The sequence below is a fragment of the Notolabrus celidotus genome, chromosome 23, assembly GCF_009762535.1.
Source record: "Notolabrus celidotus isolate fNotCel1 chromosome 23, fNotCel1.pri, whole genome shotgun sequence".
In the NCBI taxonomy this organism is placed as follows: domain Eukaryota; kingdom Metazoa; phylum Chordata; class Actinopteri; order Labriformes; family Labridae; genus Notolabrus; species Notolabrus celidotus.
Genome location: NC_048294.1, coordinates 12,022,638 through 12,044,734, shown reverse-complemented (window position 1 = coordinate 12,044,734; position 22,097 = coordinate 12,022,638). Strand labels below are relative to the sequence as shown.

General features: G+C 39.5%; 1 protein-coding gene across 1 annotated transcript; it reads right to left on the bottom strand.

Annotated features, from left to right (window-relative positions):
* Window positions 1-245: 245 nt before the first annotated feature.
* Window positions 246-20,947, bottom strand: LOC117807370 (phospholipid scramblase 2-like). The gene is made up of 8 exons (XM_034676631.1): window positions 20,518-20,947; window positions 18,519-18,622; window positions 12,420-12,733; window positions 9,650-9,692; window positions 9,231-9,451; window positions 5,273-5,434; window positions 3,490-3,651; window positions 246-3,404 (listed from the first exon to the last, which is right to left on the bottom strand). The coding sequence occupies exons 2-8, from the start codon at window positions 18,529-18,531 to the stop codon at window positions 3,345-3,347; spliced, it is 975 nt and encodes a 324-aa protein (XP_034532522.1). The 5' UTR covers window positions 18,532-18,622; window positions 20,518-20,947; the 3' UTR covers window positions 246-3,344.
* Window positions 20,948-22,097: the final 1,150 nt, after the last annotated feature.

The window sequence follows — 22,097 nt, the reverse complement described above, 5'->3', positions numbered from 1 at the left end:
GTGAAAATTTGGCCTCTCAAGCATAAAAACATGAAAAGGTGAAAAAAAAAATCTTAAATTGAAAAAAAAACCTAAACTGGAGTAGAGTTTGAGTGGACTTGATGAGACAGTTTAAGGCCAGGTTTCCTTCTGATGCAAAGATGACTTTTTAAAGTTGAACCAGATGCTCCTCATTCAGATTTGGGATTTTCAAAGTCCCTCCCAAACTTTTCCTGTGGTCACTTGGACAGAGTAGCACAAGATACTGACACTTTGCATTTGTTTTATTTCTGAACTTGTTTGATTCTGAAAAAAATTATTCATAGCCACAAAACAGTTACAAATAAATGATACACTGGATTTGATAGAAATATAGGAAACTGAGGCTAATAGTTCTGCAATAGCAATTAAAAAAACGGGTGTAAAAAAATCAATTGCTTTTGGTTGATGTCAAAACCGACCAAATGAACAATAACATTCAATGTTCAGCACATCCTTTGGTTACATTCTCCTTACATAGAGGAGGTCATATTGTACAGAGGTTAAATGTAGGAACAACAGGATATATATATTTATGCCCATACAATAAGACAAGTTACTAACAGTGTAATAGAGAGCTGCATTTTAGATTTGAGAGCACTAATGGCAACAGAGCCTCACAAGAGGCACACCCATGTTATCTTACAAGAAAGACTGTTAAACACAGATCACAGATTTGCATTCAACAGCAATAGTCAACATGTGTAAACACTGACCAGCCATTTGTTTCAGTTGCAAAGCACAGCAATCATATGAGATAAAGCACAAGTTCACATTAAGGTATCTTTCAGGGAAAAAAATACAAAAAGTGTCTCTTCTGAGGTTTCCCAACCACTTAGAGTGGATTAATGTTTCCTGACTTCAGCTTCTGCTTTTTATTTCCTTTACTCATAACCCTTTCCTCTCATTTAAGCCACATTCTAAGTCTCCTATATCATTACACTGGCACATGTTCAAAGCAGGCAGTGGTATCTGGAGAAATGCATACAGGGTGTGGTTTAGCTGTGATGCTAGTGTCCATGGAAACCACTAAACCACAGAGGGAGTATGAAAGCATTTAGGCTGTAGCTGAGTCTGCGCCACAGCTTTGTTAGATTATGTACACTAAGACACAGAGGGCTTTGGGGAAGAGAGAGGCAGCTACGTGGCAATGACAGAGCTCTGTGGTAACATTGTTGGCATGTGTCAATTGAGCTGTTCACAACTTTGACTAAGAGACGTTAAACAACCTCCCACTTCTCCCACTAACACTACTTTCACTTCCCTTAACAGTAAGGTAGTGTTCACTTGAACTAATGTTGACGTTTACTATAATGTTCTTTCTAAATAATGAGGTCGAAAGTTTTCAGCCCTAAACCTGCAAGGCTGCATTAAGTGACAGCAATGCTTGCGGCTAGAAGCCAGCATGCTAACAAGCTCAACCTACCAACATCTCCTGCTAATATGTTATACCACAGGAGGTATACTGTTGACTAGGGGTGTCAAACTCATTTCAGTTCAGGGGCCACATACAGCCCAATTTGATCTCAAGTGGGCCAGAATGGGGGCACCTTTGGCCTAGCGGTCTAAGCGTGCACCCCATATACAGAGGCCATAACCCTCGTAGCAGAGGTCGCAGGTTTGATTCCAGCCTGGGCCATTTACTGCATGTCCTCCCTCACTCTCTGCTCCCCTCATTTCCTGTCTCCCTTCAGCTGTCTGGTCCATTAAAGGTGGAAAAGCCCAAAAAATTATATAATTTAAAAAAAAAGTGAGCCAGAACTGTGAAATCATAACATTTAAAGAAGGACAAGTCCAAATTTTAACACACAGAGTTATGTCTACAGCAAAATAGATAGATTATAATAAGGAGGAAGGTAAAGTTGACTATTATGGACCCCCCCCCAGCTCCAGCAGATAGCGTTGTATGCAGGGGTCCAAAAAGTAGATGAATTTCTACTGGGTTATGCAGACTGCAAATATAATTTTTCCTCAAAAAGTCCCAGAGCAGTTTGATTGTAGGACAAATTTGAAATATCAGTTACTTTAATTGAAAAATTGCAGTTAATGACTTCTCAGTAATTTTCTCACTTTGCAAAGTCCTCCCGTGGGCCAGATTGGAACCTCTGGCGGGCCAGTTTTGGCCCGAGGGCTGCATGTTTGACACCCCTGCTGTTGACCAATCTTATTTACTGGGTACAGCCAGTCTATGGGTACAGCTGATTCATGCTCAAATTTGCTAACAGCGGCTTGCTTGCTAAAACACCACCAACGTCCAAACACTTGCAAGTAGCACAAAAAGCAAGCTTGCTACCATTTGTTAATTAGCAAACCATGTCATGCTAACATGATATACCATACAGGGTATAATCTTGGCAAACCTTCCCAACTTAGTAAAACTGGTCACATGCCAAAAATCTGATAATTGGCACTATAAGCTGGCTTGCCTCTATTTGCCGATAAGCACTAAAAACTAGCTTCTAAACATGCTCACAATGTTATGCTAGCATGTTACACCATAGCTGGTACAAAGTTGACCAATTTTACTGACTTGCTATATTTTGTTTGCTTACATTTTCTTTTCAGCACCAAACACAGCTTGTCCTGAAAAATGGACGAACTTTAGTCCTGAACATGTCGTTTGATAACAAAGTTAAACTGTGACTAGAGCTGGTAGGTTTCACCTTAAAGGCACCGTGGCTATCCCGATCAACTATCATGACATTTGGTTTTTAAAACACTCTTACACCAAATACAGAACAGACAGACAAAATCACAGAGTAGCTGCTAGCATCGATAGAATTACATTGCAATTAATCATGCTTCTATATCCTCAAAAGTGGTGCACTTACATGTGATATATTCAGGCTTTCTTAATAAAACACCAGTAGTAGCGTAATAACAACTAACAGTCATTACTTATAAACATTACATTTTAGTGCAAGTGTAGTGTAAGGCAATCACAAACATGTATGTTAACATTTTTAATGAAAAGATAAAGAGGATAAGGTTGACTTTCTTTGGCAGGGATTAAAGTTCAGATGGAGGTACACTGGCTGAATAAAAACAGGTAGAAGTCCATGAAATGTAGGGAGCGTTAGCAAAATATACAATGTGGCAGCCACAATCCGTCACACAGTTTGGACGAATTAACAAACATTCCTTGGCAGACATTGTAAATCAAGAGTGTGTTAGTTTGGATCTGTGTAGAAAAACATGCCACAGTATTGACAGAGGGGGAAAGATTAAGAAAACCTTTACAAAATAACACAAAGCCTCAATGGAGAGTGCATAACCAGAGAAAGTCCTTGCTCTCATGCTGCTGTTTATCCTCCTATTTCTCCCTGTTAGGAAAACACAGTGCTGCGCTGGTTGGCCTCACCGACCTTCTCGAAGAACATGAAATCCTGCAAATTAAAATTTAAAAAAGTATTAAAGTAAACCAGAAATTAAATTGGTGCTATTCAAAGAAAACAGACAATCTGGACTTACAATCAGGAAGCAGGCTCCCATGAGCACAGCTTTCATCTTCACGTCCATGTCCAACGGGAACTGGATGCCGAAGTTGTCGGTATCTGTAAAGACTTCCTTCAACAGACCGCTCCACTGCTTACTGATGCGACCGATGGGTGTGTCACCATCTTTACTCTTTAGCTGCAGAGTGAGAAGAACACATGGGTCAAGGTCAGGTTTTATTAAGTATTTGAGATGTTAATGTGTAAGAAGGAAGAAAGAAGACCTCTGGTTTACTGTCTCGCAGGGAGTTAGATGAGAAGATTGACTACATACACTACAAGTCAAAAGTTTGAACACACCTTCTCATGCAATGGTTTTTATTTATTTTAATTATTTTCAACATTGTAGATTAATACTGAAGATATCAAAACTATGAAATAATCTGGTTTGGCCATAATCTGCATTACAACAGTAGTCAAATAGGGCTATCCATTGTGTACTAACCCTACCTCTGAACAACACAACTGATGGTCTCAAACACATTAAGAAGGCAAGTCATTCTACAACATGAGAATGAGACAAGGCTCATGTTAATTAGAAACCATTCCAGGAGACCACTTCATGAAGCAGACTGAGAGAATACCAAGAGTGTGCAAAGCTGTCATGAAGGAAAAAGGGGACTACTTTAAAGAATCTAAAATATAAAACATATTCTGCTTTGTTTAACACTTTTTTGTTAATTAGAATATAAAAATATAATCAATTAAATAATTCAATATATGTCCTTTCATAGTTTTGATGTCTTTGGTCTTAATCTACTGTATTTCAAATAATTAAAACAGGAATAAATGAATAAGTGAAAATTTTAGGCTAGCTGTTTCCACCTGACTCCAGTCTTAATAAAACTGAAGCTGTGCTTTTTGGCCCTCAGGATGCCACCAAACTAATTCGCCTAAGTGATCTGTCAACCTTCATCAAACCATTTGTTGTGATTCTTTTTTGATTCAGCACTCACTTTTGACTCACAGTTTAAATCAGTGGTGAAAATATATTTTTCCAGCTCAGAACCATCTCAAAGTTAAGACCAGTTCTTTCTCCAAACGACCTTGAAATAGTAATCCATGCTTTTGTTTCATCACGCCTTGATGATTGTAACTCCCTGTATTCTGGAATCAGTCAGTCGGCCTTGTCCCGCCTGCAGTTAGTCCAGAACGCTGCAGCCAGGCTTCTGACTGATTCCAGGAAGAGGGATCACATCAGCCCCGTCTTGGCTACCCTCCACTGGCTTCCAATTCGCTTTAGAAATGATTTTAAGATACTGCTTTTTGTTGTCAAAGCTCTGAATGTTCTGGCCCCACCTCATATAACTGACCTCCTGAGCCCTTACAAAACCTCCAGGCCTCTGAGGTGTTCTGACACAGGTCTCCTGGCATTAGCATTAGCATTAGCATTTGAGTCCTCTAGCCCTCAATAGGTTTCAATCCCCAATGATGTTCCTTCCTTGTTGTCTGTTTGTCTCTTTTTTAAATAATTCTTTGGTTTGGGCTCACATTGTGTTTTTTTTTGTACCATTATTATATTTTTGAATGTATTGTACAGCACTTTAGTCAGCTTCTGCTGTATTTTTAAATGCGCTTTATAAATAAATTTGATGGCTGCTATTAATCTTCTCCTCTAAATCTCGGCAACACAGCAAAAATGATCGTTCCTCACAATCATGAACCCTCCTTTCAGGTACGAGTCCTCCTCCGGCTGAGTCCCTAACATCTACAAAACGTGTCGAGTTTCAACCTCAAGCACACCTGCCCTTTGGCCTCACCTCAAAGTTGACATCCCCACAACAATTGCAGGCAAAGCAAGGCCCCTCCAGTTTCATCATCGTCTCCTTATTGGGTCCCTGGATGGAAAACTTGGGCAAGCAAGGGTGCCAGTCCTGTTTGACGTAGCCTACGGTGGTACCCGGCGGTGCCTGGACCTCCATCTGTTGGTCACATATAAGGTAGAATTAACACACTGCACCAAATTAGAAACTCATCCCAGGGAGCTTAAAATGTAGCCTCAACTTTGAACACTGACAGCTGTAAATAAAATAAATCATTGGGTTGGAATTCCTCACGTCATGTGGGGCAGATGGAATGATAAGTGAGTGACTGGTTCACTGTGACACCACATGACAAAGGTAATACGTCTCACATGGGCCCTGTCTGACAAGTATACAGAGCTGCAGTATGTGAGAGTGCAGGCCAAAAGGAACGTACTGTAGCCAGACTGCTGACAATGTGATTAAATAAACAGAGAAAGGCCTCAGAGGTAGATGAATGGCGGAGGATCAGGGAAGTCTAGGAGATAGATCGGACGGACAAAGAGCCATTCATGGTATTTTGAAACCATGGCCCGGGTAGAGGGAAGGACAAAGACAACTGAGGCCGCACTCAGCAACTCAACAGTAACATAAGACGAAGAGAAGAAGACAGAAGAGTCTAAATGAGGCAATGAAAGGTGTGAAGCTGCAGAATTTTATGTTAACTCAGATGGCTTGAGATACACATCGTAGTGACAGCAGTATTTCCCTGCAGACAAAACAACCCTGACTCTGGTTAAACATGTGAATACTGTCAGTTTCCATGAAGAATATTTGCATAGTAAACAGTTAAAAACAGAGTTTTCAGAATAACTAGAGGGGACTGTGATGTACCGAGACGAAAAACCAATGGTAATGTCTGTCAGAGACACACAGTCCTGGAACAAACTACCACATTAGGGAGCTTGAGCACTACTGTACCTTTAAAAAAACAGTTCAACATTGGTTAAAAATAAACCAGTCCTTCACTCAAGAATAATCTGTTTTCTCACTTGATGCACGTTCCCGGGGGCTTTGGCCTCACCTTCCATCCTGTTTTTATAATGTCACAAACGTTTTGTATGTAAAATCTGTTGTGTAGTATCCTGTTAACTGTTTTGTGACATCCTGTAACTTTAAATCTTGTTGTTTTATGTTTTATGTGAGAACCTGCCTTAGGACTACAGATGAAATTTAGCTATTGTGCTAATTCCGGCATATTTACAATGAGGCATACTGTTGAAATGTTGATTAGTGTGCATTGTTCTAATAATTAAATAAACTAAAATTAAATTAAATTCTGTAAAGGCATGTTGCTAGAAGATTTTCAAAGTTAAATTTTAAATTTTGTGAGCACCGAAAAGAAGATTCTGTGAGGTGGCTGGTGAAATATCAGAGGACGCTTTTTTTTTAATCTTCAAAAGTAAAGTAAAAAAAAAAAAAAAAAAGGTAAAAAAATATCTTGTGCAATTAAAGAAGGTTCAATGATTTTCAGTAACCGCTTGGCACCCTTCCTTAATGGGAGTAGGGTTTCAGCTTTGAGGACTATTTTCAGAAAAAGGTAAGAAGACATTTAGAGCGCATTTCTTACATTTTTTTTTAACAGAAACTTCCTGGAATATCCAGATTTTTTTTTTAGTGGTTAACTAGTCTAGTCTAGTTTAGTTTTATTCACACACATCATCACAAATATACATCTATATATATTCAGTAAACATTTCACAATGGTTGGATGTGTGGAAAGGGGTGACCCCAAAGAAGCTATTTAAAGCTTTTAAAAGGGGGCCCAAATTCCCACAGATAAAGTGGCAAAAGACAAGATACAACAACAACAACAACAACAACAACATACTTACAGACATATAACAAACACACAACTGACAATCCCATTATTGTGGTGACATACATAAATTAGTGGGTGCATTTATGTGGTCGTAACATTAATCAGAAATTCCTAGAAATTGTAATTTTAGCTTTTTCTTGAAGGAATTTCAATTACATTTTGAAACATTTTCAATGGAAATTGTCAGAAACTTAAATAAGTTTGCAACTGATTTTTTTAAAAGGAATTTGTGTTTTTTTCTGTGGAAATAAAAATAATTTAGAATCTTTAAAAATAAATTGAAAAACATTTGTATTTGTAATTACATTTTTTCCAAAACCTTCAGGATGTTTCATTTAAAATCTTGGGGAAATTACAAAAAAAAAATCAATATAAGCTTTCTAGTAATTATAATGGACATTTTAAAGGTGACATATCACGCTTTTTTCATCAATATATATTGGTCTAAGAGGTCCCCAAAACATGTCTTTAAAGTTTATGCTCAAAAAAACACTTTGAAATCAGATTTTGGCATGCCTGAAAAGTCCTCTTCTTCAGTCCTCCTCAGACCACTCTGTTTTCTCTCTGACCACGCCCCCTCAGGAAGTGGATGTGCCCTCGGCTCTCCAGCACGTTGATCTAATGTTTACATGTTGGCTGAATATACACGGCTGCTCAGAGATCGTGTTACTTCAACCCTCTGAATCTGATCCTGACCGAGAGGGGCGCCTGTAGCAGGACCTTTCTGAACGATTGGTCATAGATTTAGAGTTTCTTGTTGTTTTATTTATCAGTATGTAGACGTGTGTCTTGGTACACAGCTACGAACATGTAGCTATGTGGCTATGCTAACTAGCGCTAGCACTTATCCATGATCAATAAAAATCATCCACTAGATCTTCAAATCTGCAGACGTGGGGAGTAAAACCGACCTCTGCAAGAAAGGCAGCAGGACCTTTTATGAAGGATTGGTCACAGATTTAGTGTTTCTTGTTGTTTTATTTGTCAGTATGTCGACGTGTGTCTTGGTACACAGCTACAGCTACAGCTACAGCTACAGCTACAGCTACAGCTACAGCTACAGCTATGAACATGTAGCTATGTGGCTATGCTAATTAGCGCTAGCACTTATCCATGACAAATAAAAATCATCCACTAGATCTTCAAATCTGCAGACGTGGGGAGTAAAACCGACCTTTGTGTTTATTAAGACAGCCTACAACTAGCATGCCTCCCTCCTAAGCTCCTTGTTAGCACACATTTGTGCAGGTAATGTAAAACGGAGGAGGGGATTCAGTATTATTTTATACAGTCTATGGGCTGAACAAGCTCCGAGCTCTGACTCCGTGACAGACCGGATATTGTTGTTACGTAACAAAAACACGGAAGTCTGAAACGGCTCGTTTCACACACATTTACAGAAAGGTGGAGAAATCAAAACAGGGGCAGAATGGATTTTTTTCATTCTCGGGGGGTTTGTAGACATGCCAGGGACACATATTTCAGGTAGAGAACCATTAAAAAGTCCATTTTGCATGATATGTCACCTTTAAGAAACCTTCAGACACTTTTGAAGGAATTTCTCAGAGATGTTCTTGAATGTTAAATACATGTTTTTCTACAATTTTTGATGGACATTTTCAATGACTTGGGGGGAAATTGAGCAGAGTTTGAACGTGTAGTATCAACCCCAAAATAAAGTTCCATCTATGTTCTGTTTGAAATTGCATTCATTTACAACTGTTTCTTATTGAAAGTCATCCCTGAAAATGATCATTATTGTCATTATTTCTTTACCAGAAGGCATAGCTATGAATCAACACTTTTAGTAGTTGGCTCTTCTTAATAAGAAGTGCTCCTGATAGAGAGTACAGTTAAACATTAAAATACAATACACATTAACAATGGCACATGTTATCTTGGCACACTTTGGACAAACATTGGGACACAGATATCAGTCTTTGACTTTAACTGCCATGGGTTATTCAGACAATCAGCCGCTGAATGTATCACTGAATTTGTCCAATATTGGTCTTGTTATAGTCATCAGTATGATAAGAGGTTATGAAAGGGTGACATTAACAGATACTGATAATTAAATCCACACATACAGACCTCTTGCAGGCAGCAGGGACACCAGCAGGAGACGCAGCGGAAAGGCCGGATGAGACGGATCACCTCTCTGTCCGAGTTGTCTTTTATTTTCATGTCGAAGCTGCGCAGAGAGCCGCAGCAGTTCCTGGTGCAGCAGTCGTTTTTCTCTTTGGCTTTATAGATCTTTTGGCCCATGTTGTTTTTTATCTCATACTGGTTGTTTGTCTCAAATCCAATGAATGCTGGGCGGGGTTGGAAGAAGAGGGGGGGAAGGAAAAAAGGGTGGAGAGGTGAAAAACAATGTGCAGATAAGAAATAAGTTTCCAAGAACGGATGATATTTTATCATTATGAGTTTAAAGGTTCAAGGATACAGCTAAAACGGAAAGCTACAGGTTATTTACTGCGTACTACGGGGAAAGTAAATATGTCACACCTTACCTTCCAGGAGCTCCACTTTCTGGTGGATGAGGATCTGGTCAATCTAAAACCAGGAGAGAAAGCTTTGTTAGATCACTGTGACAAATATTCATCTTAAAGGAGTAGAAAGTACCAAGCAAGATTTACTTATCTTACTTGATTGGGCAGCTTTTTTGTGCTCTTCTACTTTTCAGAGTAGTTTTTAAAATACATGATTTCACTTTCCCTTAAATTTTCTCAGTGGAAAGTTTTCTACTTTTCTACATTTTACCTGACGCTCAGGTAAACTACTACTTAACAGTGGCGATGAACAGGATTTTAAGATTGATTTTAAGATTCCTTTATCGGCTTTTTAAAGCACTACATGGACTTGCCCCTCTATATATCTCTAAGCTTTTATCCCCCTACAAATCTGGTCACAGTTTGAGATCCTCTGCCAGCGCTCTGCTAGCTGTTCCAAGGACCCGACTGAAAACCAAAGGGGACAGGGCGTTTTCAGTCAGGACTCCTACACTCTGGAACAGCCTGCCAGAGGAGATCAGACTTGCAGAGTCAGTCCCATGTATTATGTCATTACTCAAGACACATTTTTACAGGAACGCTTTTATTGTGTAATTTTATTTAATTTTAGCTCTGATTTTATAAGTTTGTAGGGTTTTTAAGCTTGTATTCATTTTATTTTTAATCGCTTCATTTTGCTTTGCACTTCTTCTTGTTTTTATTGCCCACTGTAAAGCACTTTGTTACTTGTATTGAAAAGTGCTATATAAATAAAGTATTATTATTATTATTGTTATTATTATTATTAACAGTCATGCCCACACTCAAATCACAAGAAAAGCTACGGTTAAGTCAGTAACTCATCAGGGTAACATTTTATAACATAATTATAATAATTATCTTACGATATTAGAAGCAATAAGTCAATAAAATAAGATAAGATAGTCCTTTAATCATCCCACATACGGGTACATTTAAGTGACACAGCAGCAAAGTAGACAGTGCAAAAGAGTATGAAGCAAACAAGAGCCTATAAAATATCAATTATTAAAAAGTTAATAGCAATTCAAAATGAAAGGGGTAAAAATAAGCATATCTTACAACATCTATATAAATATTATTTGTTATAGAGTCTGACCACTGAGGGAAGAAAAGACCTGCGATATCTCTCTGTGAGATATCGCATATAACCTGAAAGCATCTTTTTAATTTATTACGTGTGACTGCTTTGAAGCAGGTGACAAGGACATTGAGACAACAAAGTCCACCTAAAATTAATTTATGGTTAAAAACAATTGTGTGTATTAGACGATGAAAGCATCATTTATACTATAAGAGATGATGTGGATAAAATCCATAAAATCTACCCTAGGCAAGGCAAGGCAGCTTTATTTGTATAGCGCATTTCATACACGAGGGCAACTCAATGTGCTTTACATTAAAAGATTAAGAGCATTGGAAACATTCAGACGAGCATAAAAGAACACAAAAAAAATGAAAAATATAATAAAACAGAAAAGAAAAGGAAAATTAACAATATATTAAAAATTACATTAAAATTTACATTTAAAGTGAGTTAAAATCAGACTATGCAGAATGTACAATTTCATAAACTTACATCAAGAATAGAAAAGAACTAGACCAGCTCCCCCCACCCCTTTTTTTATTTTTATTTTCTTTATTATTTTTATTATTATTATTATTATTATTATTATTATTATAATTAATACTATTATTATTATTGTTGTTGTTTTTATTATAATAATTATTATTGTTGTTACTATTATTATTGTTGTTAATATAATTATTATAATTATTACTATTATTATTATTATTATTATTTTTGTTGTTATTATTATTATTATCATTATTATTATTATTATTATCATTTTTATTATTATTATTGTTTTTATTTTTTCCCCTTTTTTTTGTACTGTTATATTTTGTATTTTTTTTGGTTGTTTTGAGTTTGGGTTATTTTATTTTTAATGTAATTTTTCATTTCATGTATGTAACAGTATGGAAAAAATGCAATGCACTTGAAAGCACAGTGGAAAGTACATGTGGAAAAGTTGAAATTGTTTTCCATGCAATAAAGTAATAAAAAAAAATGATCTTAGGATAACTTGTTTTTACAGTCTATCCCTCCCCCCCAGCAAACAAGTACTGTTTACTTCAACTTTTACCTACACTTAAGACAAACTTTGTCAGAGTCACTGTACTTTTACTTTAGTAGAATATTTCAATACTCTTTCCACCCTGTCCGAGAGTATGAATAAAAAGTATTTCTTTAAAAATGGTATTGCATTTGCTTGCAATGCAAAACAACTCACTCCATGGATTTCCATAAGGCCACACACAACACAAGTTGCTTTATAACCTGACTGCATAACAGCCATAAAAGCCTGTGGCTGTGTTTGTTTAACAATGTCTAATGTTGTTTATTTTCTGTTCTACAGAAGACTTAGTCAGATGTGGTTCTAAAGCAAGAGGGAGAGATGACAGGGAGGAGCTCAAAGTGTGAAAAAGAGACTTTTTATCGCTCCCTTCAGATCAGTACACGCCTGTTTATCACAGCTTTTATGAGTGTGAAACAAGTTAGACATTTATAGATCTAAAGTCAAGCTTCTTAACGTTGCAGCTGTATGCAGAAGGTGTTGCGTGAGCAGCTGATCAAGAGTCAAGATAAAGACATCACGTATGGGTGGAAAATGTGCCTGGAATCTTTTGGACTTGAGCTGCTATAGGCTCAACAAATCATGTACACTTTTGTTTGATTGTTATGTCCTACCTGTGTGAGGTACTCCAGCCCTGGTGGGACCCCAACAGCGACCGCTGGAGAACCAACAGGTGCAGGGCTTATCCCTCCAGGAGGGCCACCATATTCCTGTCCTTGAACTGGTCCAGGTCCCACCTGACTGGGCTGATACATGATGGGAGCTGGGCCCTGGTTGTAGCCCTGATGATCGTAGCTCATGTTGAAGCCTGGTGGAGGGGCTTGACTGTGGTTGCCGTATCCTCCAGGAGCAGAAGGGTAAGGTGCTACAGAATGGCCACCAGGTTGTGGCATAGGGTAGGGTGGCTGGTAAGGAGCACCTGGATAACCTAGGGCAGAAAAGTCAGTCACAAATCGTCTTTAGAGGGTTTCCTCTTTTAGGAATTCTCAGTTATCTAGGAATCTGGCTTGACAGTAAACTTTCTTTTGAAACACACATGAACACACTGCTCACTAAGGTCAAATCCCATATCGGTTTTCTATATTGCAACAAATCCTCCTTCACAGACTCTGCTAAACAGCTCCTGATTAAAATGACAGTTCTCCCAATTCTTGATTACGGTGACATAGCCTACAGGTCTGCTTCCAACACTCTCCTTCACAGACTGGATGTCATTTACCACGCTGCTATCCGTTTTGTCACTGGAGCCCCGTTCACCACTCACCACTGTCACCTGTACTCTCAGCTGAACTGGCCCTCACTCCACTCTCGCAGACAAACACACTGGTTTCTATTCATCTACAAATCCCTCACTGGTAAAACCCCGTCATATCTACAGTCACTAATCAAACTTCACAGCACAAACCGTAGCCTGTGCTCAAGTAACTTTATCAAACTCATCACACCCAAAGCCCGGACTTCCTTTAGCTGCACCTTCTTCCAGTTTTCCGCTGCAAACGACTGGAATCACCAGTCACTGCTTCTAGGTTTCTCTGTATGTCCTCTCTGTTTTTTGTTTTGTTTTTGTTTATTGTCATGCCACCTGTGTTGCCTTTTCGCCCAGGTTGTTATTGCAAATGAGAATTGGTTCTCAACTGACTTGACTGGTTAAATAAAGGTTAAATAAATACATAAAAAGTTAAATAACTACACACAGATTTCACTCCAAAACCAGATCAAATGTAGATCATAAAAAAATGAGCTTCATTATAACCATCAAACATTAAAATACATAAATACACAAGACGTCATAAGCAAAGCAAGCAAAGCAAATAAAGCAACAAAAATGTGTTAGTGAAACACCAAATTTTAGGCGTAACACAAAAAAAAAAGTAAAAGGTTCTCACCTGTCACCAAGATCAGAAACTACAACACTGCACAAAGCACGCAGATCATCGCTCACCCGCTGTAGCTCAAACCGAGTGAGTGCTGATCTGTGTGTGTGTGTGTGTGTGTGTGTGAGGCTGAAGGCAGTGCTCATAAGTGTGGGTGTGTCTGCTTGTGTGGATCATCCTGCTTTTCCATGAGGGGTTAGTAGAGAAAATAAGCTACTTATTAGCCAAGACACAGCCCAGGTGGAAGGCTTTCAGAGGGGAAGTGAAGGAAATGAAGAAGCAAAGCTGAACTTTGAAATGTAGTCACAGCTGTTTGTTTGTTGTTGTGTTTTTATGGTTAAGGTTCTTTATAGGAGTATGGTTTGTTTAAAACATAAAAACTACTGGGTACCTACTACCTTTCTTTACCCAGCCAGAACTCCTCTTATTGTTCATGTAGGTAAAGTCTCAATTTGAACATGGTGTTATAACTTGTTTCTGTTTTCTTCTTATGTTGTTATGAAGTCCGGTAACACATTAATTTCTGCAGCTTTTCTAATAATAGCCATGAGTTTGCACATGTTTCCTCTTTGGCAACAGAAGCTTCCTCGGTCAGGTTTACAGAGCTGATAACAAGCTGTACATCCAGTTCAATAGAGTCTAATGCACAGTGTTTTAATTAGAGGCATCCTAAAGACGTAGGTGTGAAAGAGGCGTACATGAGGACGTGGGTGCTCACTGAAGAGGAGCGCTGCTGAGTCATGTGTTTTCTCAGTAATACATGTCTGAGATGTCCACTGCGGTGACATTTCAACCACTTTCTGACAAATAACAACTCTTCTCTCTCTTTTCACAAGCAAAAAGTGTCAACAGCATCTGTCATGAGACACCACCCAGCCACGACACACACACACAAGATTCACCTCCTACTTAGAGAAGGAGCCAACAATGGCAGGTGTGTGGTTTCTTTGTTGTGTGCCATTGGTTGAACTTTAGTATAAATGATGTAATGGAGATGAATGGTCAGACGGATTAGGACAGCGTCTGCAGTGATGCGGGCGCTGAACCGGTCTGTCGTGGTGAGGAGAGAGCTGAGCCAGAACGCAAAGCTCACAATTTACTGGTCAATCTACGTTCCAGCCCCCACCTATGGTCACGAGCTGTGGGTTGTGACCGAAAGAACAAGCGGCCGAAATGAGCTTTCTCCGCAGGGTGTCTGGGCTCGGCCTTATAGATAGGGTTAGGAGCTCAGACATCTGGGAGAGGCTCAAAGTAGAGCCTCGCTGCTCCTCCGCATAGAGAGGAGCTAGATGAGGTGGTTCAGGCATCTGGTCAGGATGCCTCCCGGATGTCTCCCTGAGGAGGTGTTACGGGTATGTCCATCTGGGAGGAGGCCAAGGGGAAGACCCAGGACACGCTGGAGAGATTATACCTCTCAGCTGGCCTGGGAACGCATCGGTAGAAGAGCTGGTGGAAGTGGCCGGGGAGAGGAGGGTGTGGGCTTCCCTGCTGAGACTTCTGCCCCCAAGACCAGGACCAGGATAAGCGGAGGAAGATGGATGGATGGATGGATGGATGGATATGAATGGTAAATGGACTGTGTTAATAAAGTGTTTTCTCTTGTCTGCTGACCACTAAAAGTGCTTTAACATCACATCACACCCAAGTGGCAACCTCCGGTCTAAAAATATGAGTCCAATGCAGAAGTGCTAAAAACTGCAGTTCATCGAGGATCCACTTGAGGCTGGCTCCGGAAGTACCGGAAGCCACATACACACCAATTCAAAAAAGACGATCTTTACAGCAGAAATAAACATGTTTACAGCCTGGTACAAAAGACGAGTGTAGTCTGGATAGCTTGTTTCTCGATCGGCACACACTGCAGGGGGCTGAATTTTTTCTAACGCGGCAATTTTAAAGATATTGAGATTACGAGTCTTCCAATGAGAGGCACAGCTGAATTGAATGACAGGCAGGAACACTGTTTGCTAGGAGGCTCAAAGCCCGCCTCCTTACGTCACACTCGCTCGACAGCAGCAATATGGCTGCCGCCGACGATTGGCCTCAAAACAGCGCTTCAGAAACAGATGGGTGACGTCGCGGATACTACGTCCATATTTTATACAGTCTATGATCACACCACAGTCATACACTGATAGCAGAGACTTCTATGTATAAAACACCTATCAGTGGTACTGACCCAATTCACACATCGCTGACAGTTTCGGTGTCTCTGCACTTCAGCTGGACCTGAGATTGAACCCCCGACCTTCCGCTTGCAGACGACTAACCCTCCCACAGAGCCACAGCCACAGCCACTTCCTCTCTACAGTGCTTTCCCACACATAAACTTTCCCAGCGTTGCTCACCCAAACAGTCCCCTAAGTACAAGGCGAACGGTTTTGGCGTTCAATGTTTTTTTAATGCATTCATTCAAATATTTACAGTTTGAAACGTTTACTTTGTCAGCTGCCTCATGCAACAAAACAAGAGATTTAGAGTTTATACATAACTAAAGAGAAGAAAATGACTGCTTTCTTCCATAATAACAACAACAATCATTCATCGTTGTAAAGTAATCATTAATTGGAATATTATCTGGGAACTGTCCAGTGATTATCCTAGAAGCCCCCTGGCTGTTAATAAACCTGTCCTGGCCACTGAAATCAACTGTCGGCTCAACTCAAGGTAAACAGAACGACTTCAACATGGAGTCGGAGGAAACTAACGCTCATGTTTATCTCTTGTTACTATGACTCAAATATCAACCCTTTGTCGATAGTAGAGAAAATTAAATACATAAATGACTTCACAACATGCTATCACAACCTTTTTTTTTTTTGCTTCTACGTCTGTTCAAAATGTTTCATTCCTGCAATCTCTTCAGTGGAATTAAGTTTCTGCTTTGCTGGATTTCAATTTTCCATTATCAGACACTAACTTGTCAATGTTGAGAAAGCGCAGACGTTTTTTAGATCAAGGTTTCCTCTTGAATTAAAGCTGGAAAACACAAGTGGTGTTAACGATACAGATGTGAGACAATGTATCATGAGCTGTTTTTACTTCTTGTTTTATCAGTTTGATTATTTAAACTATCATTCCACACAAGACTCTTATAATCAATACAGATAATTGCTGTCTAGCATCATTCTTTCACCAGATGTCATCTTTCAAACTGTAAAACTGGAGCTCTGCGTCACTGGTTCACACTGCAATGTAGACCAACACTTTAAGGTTCCCTAAACTCACCAAAGGCGTTTTTTGATCGCAGGAACTTTACCCCAGAACTACGTGCATTTCGACTGGAGGAACCAGGGTCTAAATCTAGTTCAGGGGTAGATAATCTCCCCCCCTGAAAAGCACCTGCTTGGGGGGGTAGTACCTTTAAAAGGTCCTGGGACTTTCGGTTGAACGTAACGGTGTTTGTGAAGTTAACACAGTTGAGGGAGTTCCTTGGAATGCATCCTAGTTTAGTTTTTTTATTAAGATTTCAAAATATTATTTAATATAATTTTTTTTTCTCCATACATCACTGGCCTGATTTGCACAATCTACCAGGGACATTAGCTCGCGGTTGAAAAGCAGGCAACAATGGGGGCACAGGAACCTTTTAGTTCCGGGGAAAGTAGTTCTGGGGGCTAAAAGACCCGGGAAATCTTGGTTGAAATGCACCTCAAGGATCACATCTGGATCTGTTGAGTGTCTTTAGTCGATGTTATTTTTCACCGACCTGAGATCTGTTACAGCTGTCTCCTTTTGACCTTTTGTTTGAGGTTAGGCATGCAGTTTGTCTACATATGTGGGATTGTTTAGAAAGTAAGTGAAGTTTATCAAAACAGCACTTTCACAGACAAAAGTGCTTTATAATAACAAGACATGCAGAAAAGAAACAAAGTAAAGCAAACAGGCAGCATACAAGTGCAGTGGTTCCATTAAAAGGCAATTACAGTTGTGCAAGGATTAACCAAACGTCTGTTTGAACAGGGTTTCTTTAAACAAAGACTTAAAGGCATCAACAGATTCATCCAGAGTCTACAAATATTCTGCAGCCTGGCCGTGCAGGGATCTGTAAGTTGCTGTAAGTCTTTTGAAGTGATTCTAGAAGTGACGGGGAGCCAGAGAAGAGATCTGAGCACAGAGGTTCTGTTGAATCTTTTATTTTGGTCAACATATTCCTCATTGACTTTACATCAAATGCTCCCCACAGATTAAACAGTGGGCTGTTTATATCATAACAGACACACTAAGTGGACAGACGACTTCACTGGGATCTGTTTTTCATAACTGGAGTCCCATTTGTGTCAGAACTGACCAAACTGGTTTTTGTTTGTCCAGCAGGCGGCAGGACAGTCCAGCTACATCTATAAATAGCTGTTGTGGAGGTCACTTTAGAGGACTTTTTCTTATAAAGATTCAGCTTCTTTTGAAAGCTGATTTCACATCAGAGGCCTCTTTTGTCTTTTCAACTTGAGTCCTACATCATGGAAGGAAGTGGGTCATTTTTTCTGTGGAGGAAGGTTGCTCCTCCTCTTCCCACATTCCTTCTCCACTCTCAGGAAACAAAACAGAAAACTTTAAACCGTCACGTTGGCTGGAAAGCTTCCCCTCACATCCACATGCAGCCATGTCAACACAATGGCACCTTTCACCCCCCAAACTTCTCTTTTTCCATCCTGAAGGAGGAGTCATGTGCCGGACTAACAAGCCGAAATCAGATTTCACGCAAGAATCCAAGCAATTTCTTCAAACTCAAATTCCTCAGGGGTGCTGAGGGAGGGCATCAAATTGCAAACAAAACAAAGCAACAACAAAATCAAACATGAATTTCCTCGCTCTTACTTCTCCAGTTTTATCACTTACCGGGAGCAGACATGTCTAGCAGGTGGCTGAAGCTTTACTGAATGCTTTTCTGAAGCAAAAGAAGGTCTCAATTCCTCATCCACCCCAAAGATCGCTATGGGAAACTGGAGGAATGGGAGGGAAAGAAAAAAAGGGGGGTTGGGAGGGGTGTGATGAAAACCAGAGCAGATGGACACAAACAGACAGAAAGTGATCATAAAATAAGGAGTTTAACTTTTAGCCTTCTTCATCATGCCGAGCAGCGGTGGACAGTAACAAAGTAAATGTACTTGAGTAATGTACTTAAGTACATTTTTTGTGTATCTGTACTTTATTTGAGTATTATTTTTTGGGGGAAACGTTTTACTTTTACTCCACTACATTCAGAAGACACAGTTGTACTTTTTCACTCCACTACATTTCTATCAGTGCTCTAGTTACTCACTACTTTTGCTTTGAAGTCAGCTCATGAATTTCCTTCTCTTCTCTGAAATCTGATCCCTAAGACAGTAAAATGTGTTTGTGTGTTTCAGTTTGTCTCAGTGGTTTAGTCGTACCTGTGTATCGTGCGTCTCCACGGTTGAACATGGAGCAAACACAGAGCAACTTTCACTCAGATCAAGCAGTTAATTTAGAGGTGGTAATGATGGCTATAATTCTCCACCTGAGCCTCCATGTCCATATCTTCAGCCCGTGTTAGAGGTTCTTGAAATGAAGAATGATACGTATCGTTTTAAATGTTCTCCCTGTTTCCCACTGTACTCAAACATTCACTGTCCAACCTGAGAGAGTGTGTTGAGCTACGTAACGTTTGTTTCATTCCAGATGAAGTAACTTCAAACTAAGTTGTCTGTGCTTGGAGTAACTTAGTTGCTGTTTTTATCCCATGGTATAGTTTTTAGAGATTTCAAGTAATGGTTTCTAAATAAACATAATGTAACAGAATGTACTTCTATGTATTCTTGAGTGCACTCATGTATTGTGAAAATACAACATTTTGAGATATTTTTTAAGAAGTACTTTGAATACTTAAGTATTTTTAAAAGCAAGTACTTCAGTACTTTAACTCAAGTAATAATTTAAAAGAGCAACTTTCACTTGTAATGGAGTAATATTTGATCAGGAGTATCTATACTTTGACTTAAGTAATGAGGCTGTGTACTTTGTCCACCACTGATACTGAATAACATCATGTCATAATCACAGGTCTTGTTTGCACTAAAGGTTTTGTTATGTTTCTAATAGCTACAATAAAAGCCGGTTGTCTCTATATATAAAACAAATCAGGTGACACAGAGTCTCAAAGGCAGCACGTGGGAGTATTGTCTTGATGCTGCATGTTTAACAGATGAGATGCATGACAGTATGAAGTGGGTGTGGCAGGAGGCTGGGGGATTCCATGATGTAATAATAATTATCTTTATTGAAACTTGGAAATCATTGAGAGCGAAGCCCTCATTTACAATGACGTTGAGCGTGTAAAAGTAACATTAAAATGCATGAAAAGCAAATAAAAGATAAAACCCTAAAATAATTAAACAGACCAAAATTAAAAAGTAATGTTAACACAAAGTGAGTTAAAACAGGAGCAATCAGAGGTTAAAAAGTTTAAAACTAATGTTTTAAAATGACTAAATTAAACAAATGCATTAATGTTTAAAATGCTTTGAAGGGAATTCCACGCAGATGGTGCAAAAAAAAAAAAAAAAGAAGCAGATTTGCCCAGCTCTGAATGAACTCTGGGAACCTGGAGAGTAGATCTGGTGTGTTGTGCTTCAGAGGACCAAACTAGTAACATCCTCAGCTGCTTCTAATGCGTTTGTAGACTTTGTAAATAAACCAGTTAAGGCTGGGTTAGTGGGTTAAGGTTATAAACATCATGATTCGTTCATAAGAAGTGCCATAAACATGCCCGCCTCTGGCTGTGGCCTATCTGTGCCCACACGGTCCTGATTAAAGTCAGATAATAACAGAAAAGCTAAACATGTCAAGTTAACACGATGAAAGAGAGAAATCTCACCTATTTGGCACCGGTTTCTTCTTTGCTCCAAATAAAGGATGTATGGTTAATATATGAGGAAGAAACGCTCAGTCTTCAGAGCCAAAAAGGCGCTTTTTGGATATCTTCCTCAAACTCAGTTCTTCCTCACTGAGCTGTTGCTGTCACTCCTCCTCCCTCCATTCAGCTCCTTCTACTTTCTCCTCCCCTTTAATAAGCACACACGACCTCTGTGAAGCCTACCATGTACAGCAATAACACGCGTAAACAGATTAACATGTAAGGGACGCAGTGAGGTGGCGGTGTAGTCTATGTTCATGTATTTCTTCGGGGGTGAATCGTTTTGCTTTCAGTAGCCTCCGGTTAGTTATCAATAACATGCATGAGGAGGGTTTCGTTATTTACAAGGAGAGGTGTTATCTGTGTGTCTGCAGCTGCAGGAGCAAGAGGGAGGGGCTGAGTTAACCTAACAACAACCACCACCAGAGGGCGCCAATACCCCAATAATGAAACAGAGGTGCAGCCCGCCTTAAAGCTACAGTGACATGCAATACAATACAATACAATACAAAACAATACACCACATTACAACACAATACAACACAATATAACACAACACAACACAACACAACACAACACAATACAATACAACACAATACACTACAACACAATACAACACAATACAATGCACTACAATATAATACAACACAACACAGCACAATACACTACAATACAATACAACACAACACAACACAATACAATACAACACAACACAACACAATACAATAAAACACAACACAACACAACACAATACAATACAATACAATACAACACAACACAACACAACAGGATTAGGGTTAGGATGGTTCGGTTCGGTTCTGGTTCGGTTCGGTTCTGGTTCGGTTCACACAACTAAGGGTTAAGATTATGGTTATGATTAGGGTTAGGGTTAGGGTTAGAACCAGAACTAAATTTAAGCAAACAGAACCAGAACCAAACTCAAGCAAACAGAACCAGAACCGAACCAGAACTGAACCAGAACCAAACCGGAACCGAACCGAATCAGAACCGAACCAGAACCGAACTCAAGCAAACAGAACCAGAACCAGAACCAAACTCAAGCATACAGAACCAGAACCAAACTCAAGCAAACAGAACCAGAACCAAACTCAAGCAAAAAGAACCAGAACCAAACTCAAGCAAACAGAACCAGAACCAACTCAAGCAAACAGAACCAAAACCAGAACCAACTCAAGCAAACAGAACCAGAACCAAACTCAAGCAAACAGAACCAGAACCAACTCAAGCAAACAGAACCAAAACCAGAACCAAACTCAAGCAAACAGAACCAGGACCAAACTCAAGCAAACAGAACCAGGACCAAACTCAAGCAAACAGAACCAGAACCAAACTAGAGCAAACATTATTAATGTCCTCAGTGCAGGTTGGCATTGAGAATGCCTCAGCTTTGATGGGCTGATCCGATTTCTCCTCTCAGTGAGTATTTGCCCTGTCTTCAAAAAGAACCCTAACCCTCTCAGAAGGAACAGATGTAGCCATGATACACAGCGTCCCCTCCATCACCTGTATCCTATATCCTC

Bases quoted from the DNA above. Each gene is read 5' to 3' on its own strand.
- LOC117807370 (XM_034676631.1), bottom strand. The intron at 5,435-9,230 runs GTCTGTATGTGT...TGTGACCAACAG, and splicing joins GTCCCTGCTGCCTGCAAGAG to ATGGAGGTCCAGGCACCGCC. The intron at 3,652-5,272 runs GTGAGGCCAAAG...CTCACTCTGCAG, and splicing joins GTGGGGATGTCAACTTTGAG to CTAAAGAGTAAAGATGGTGA.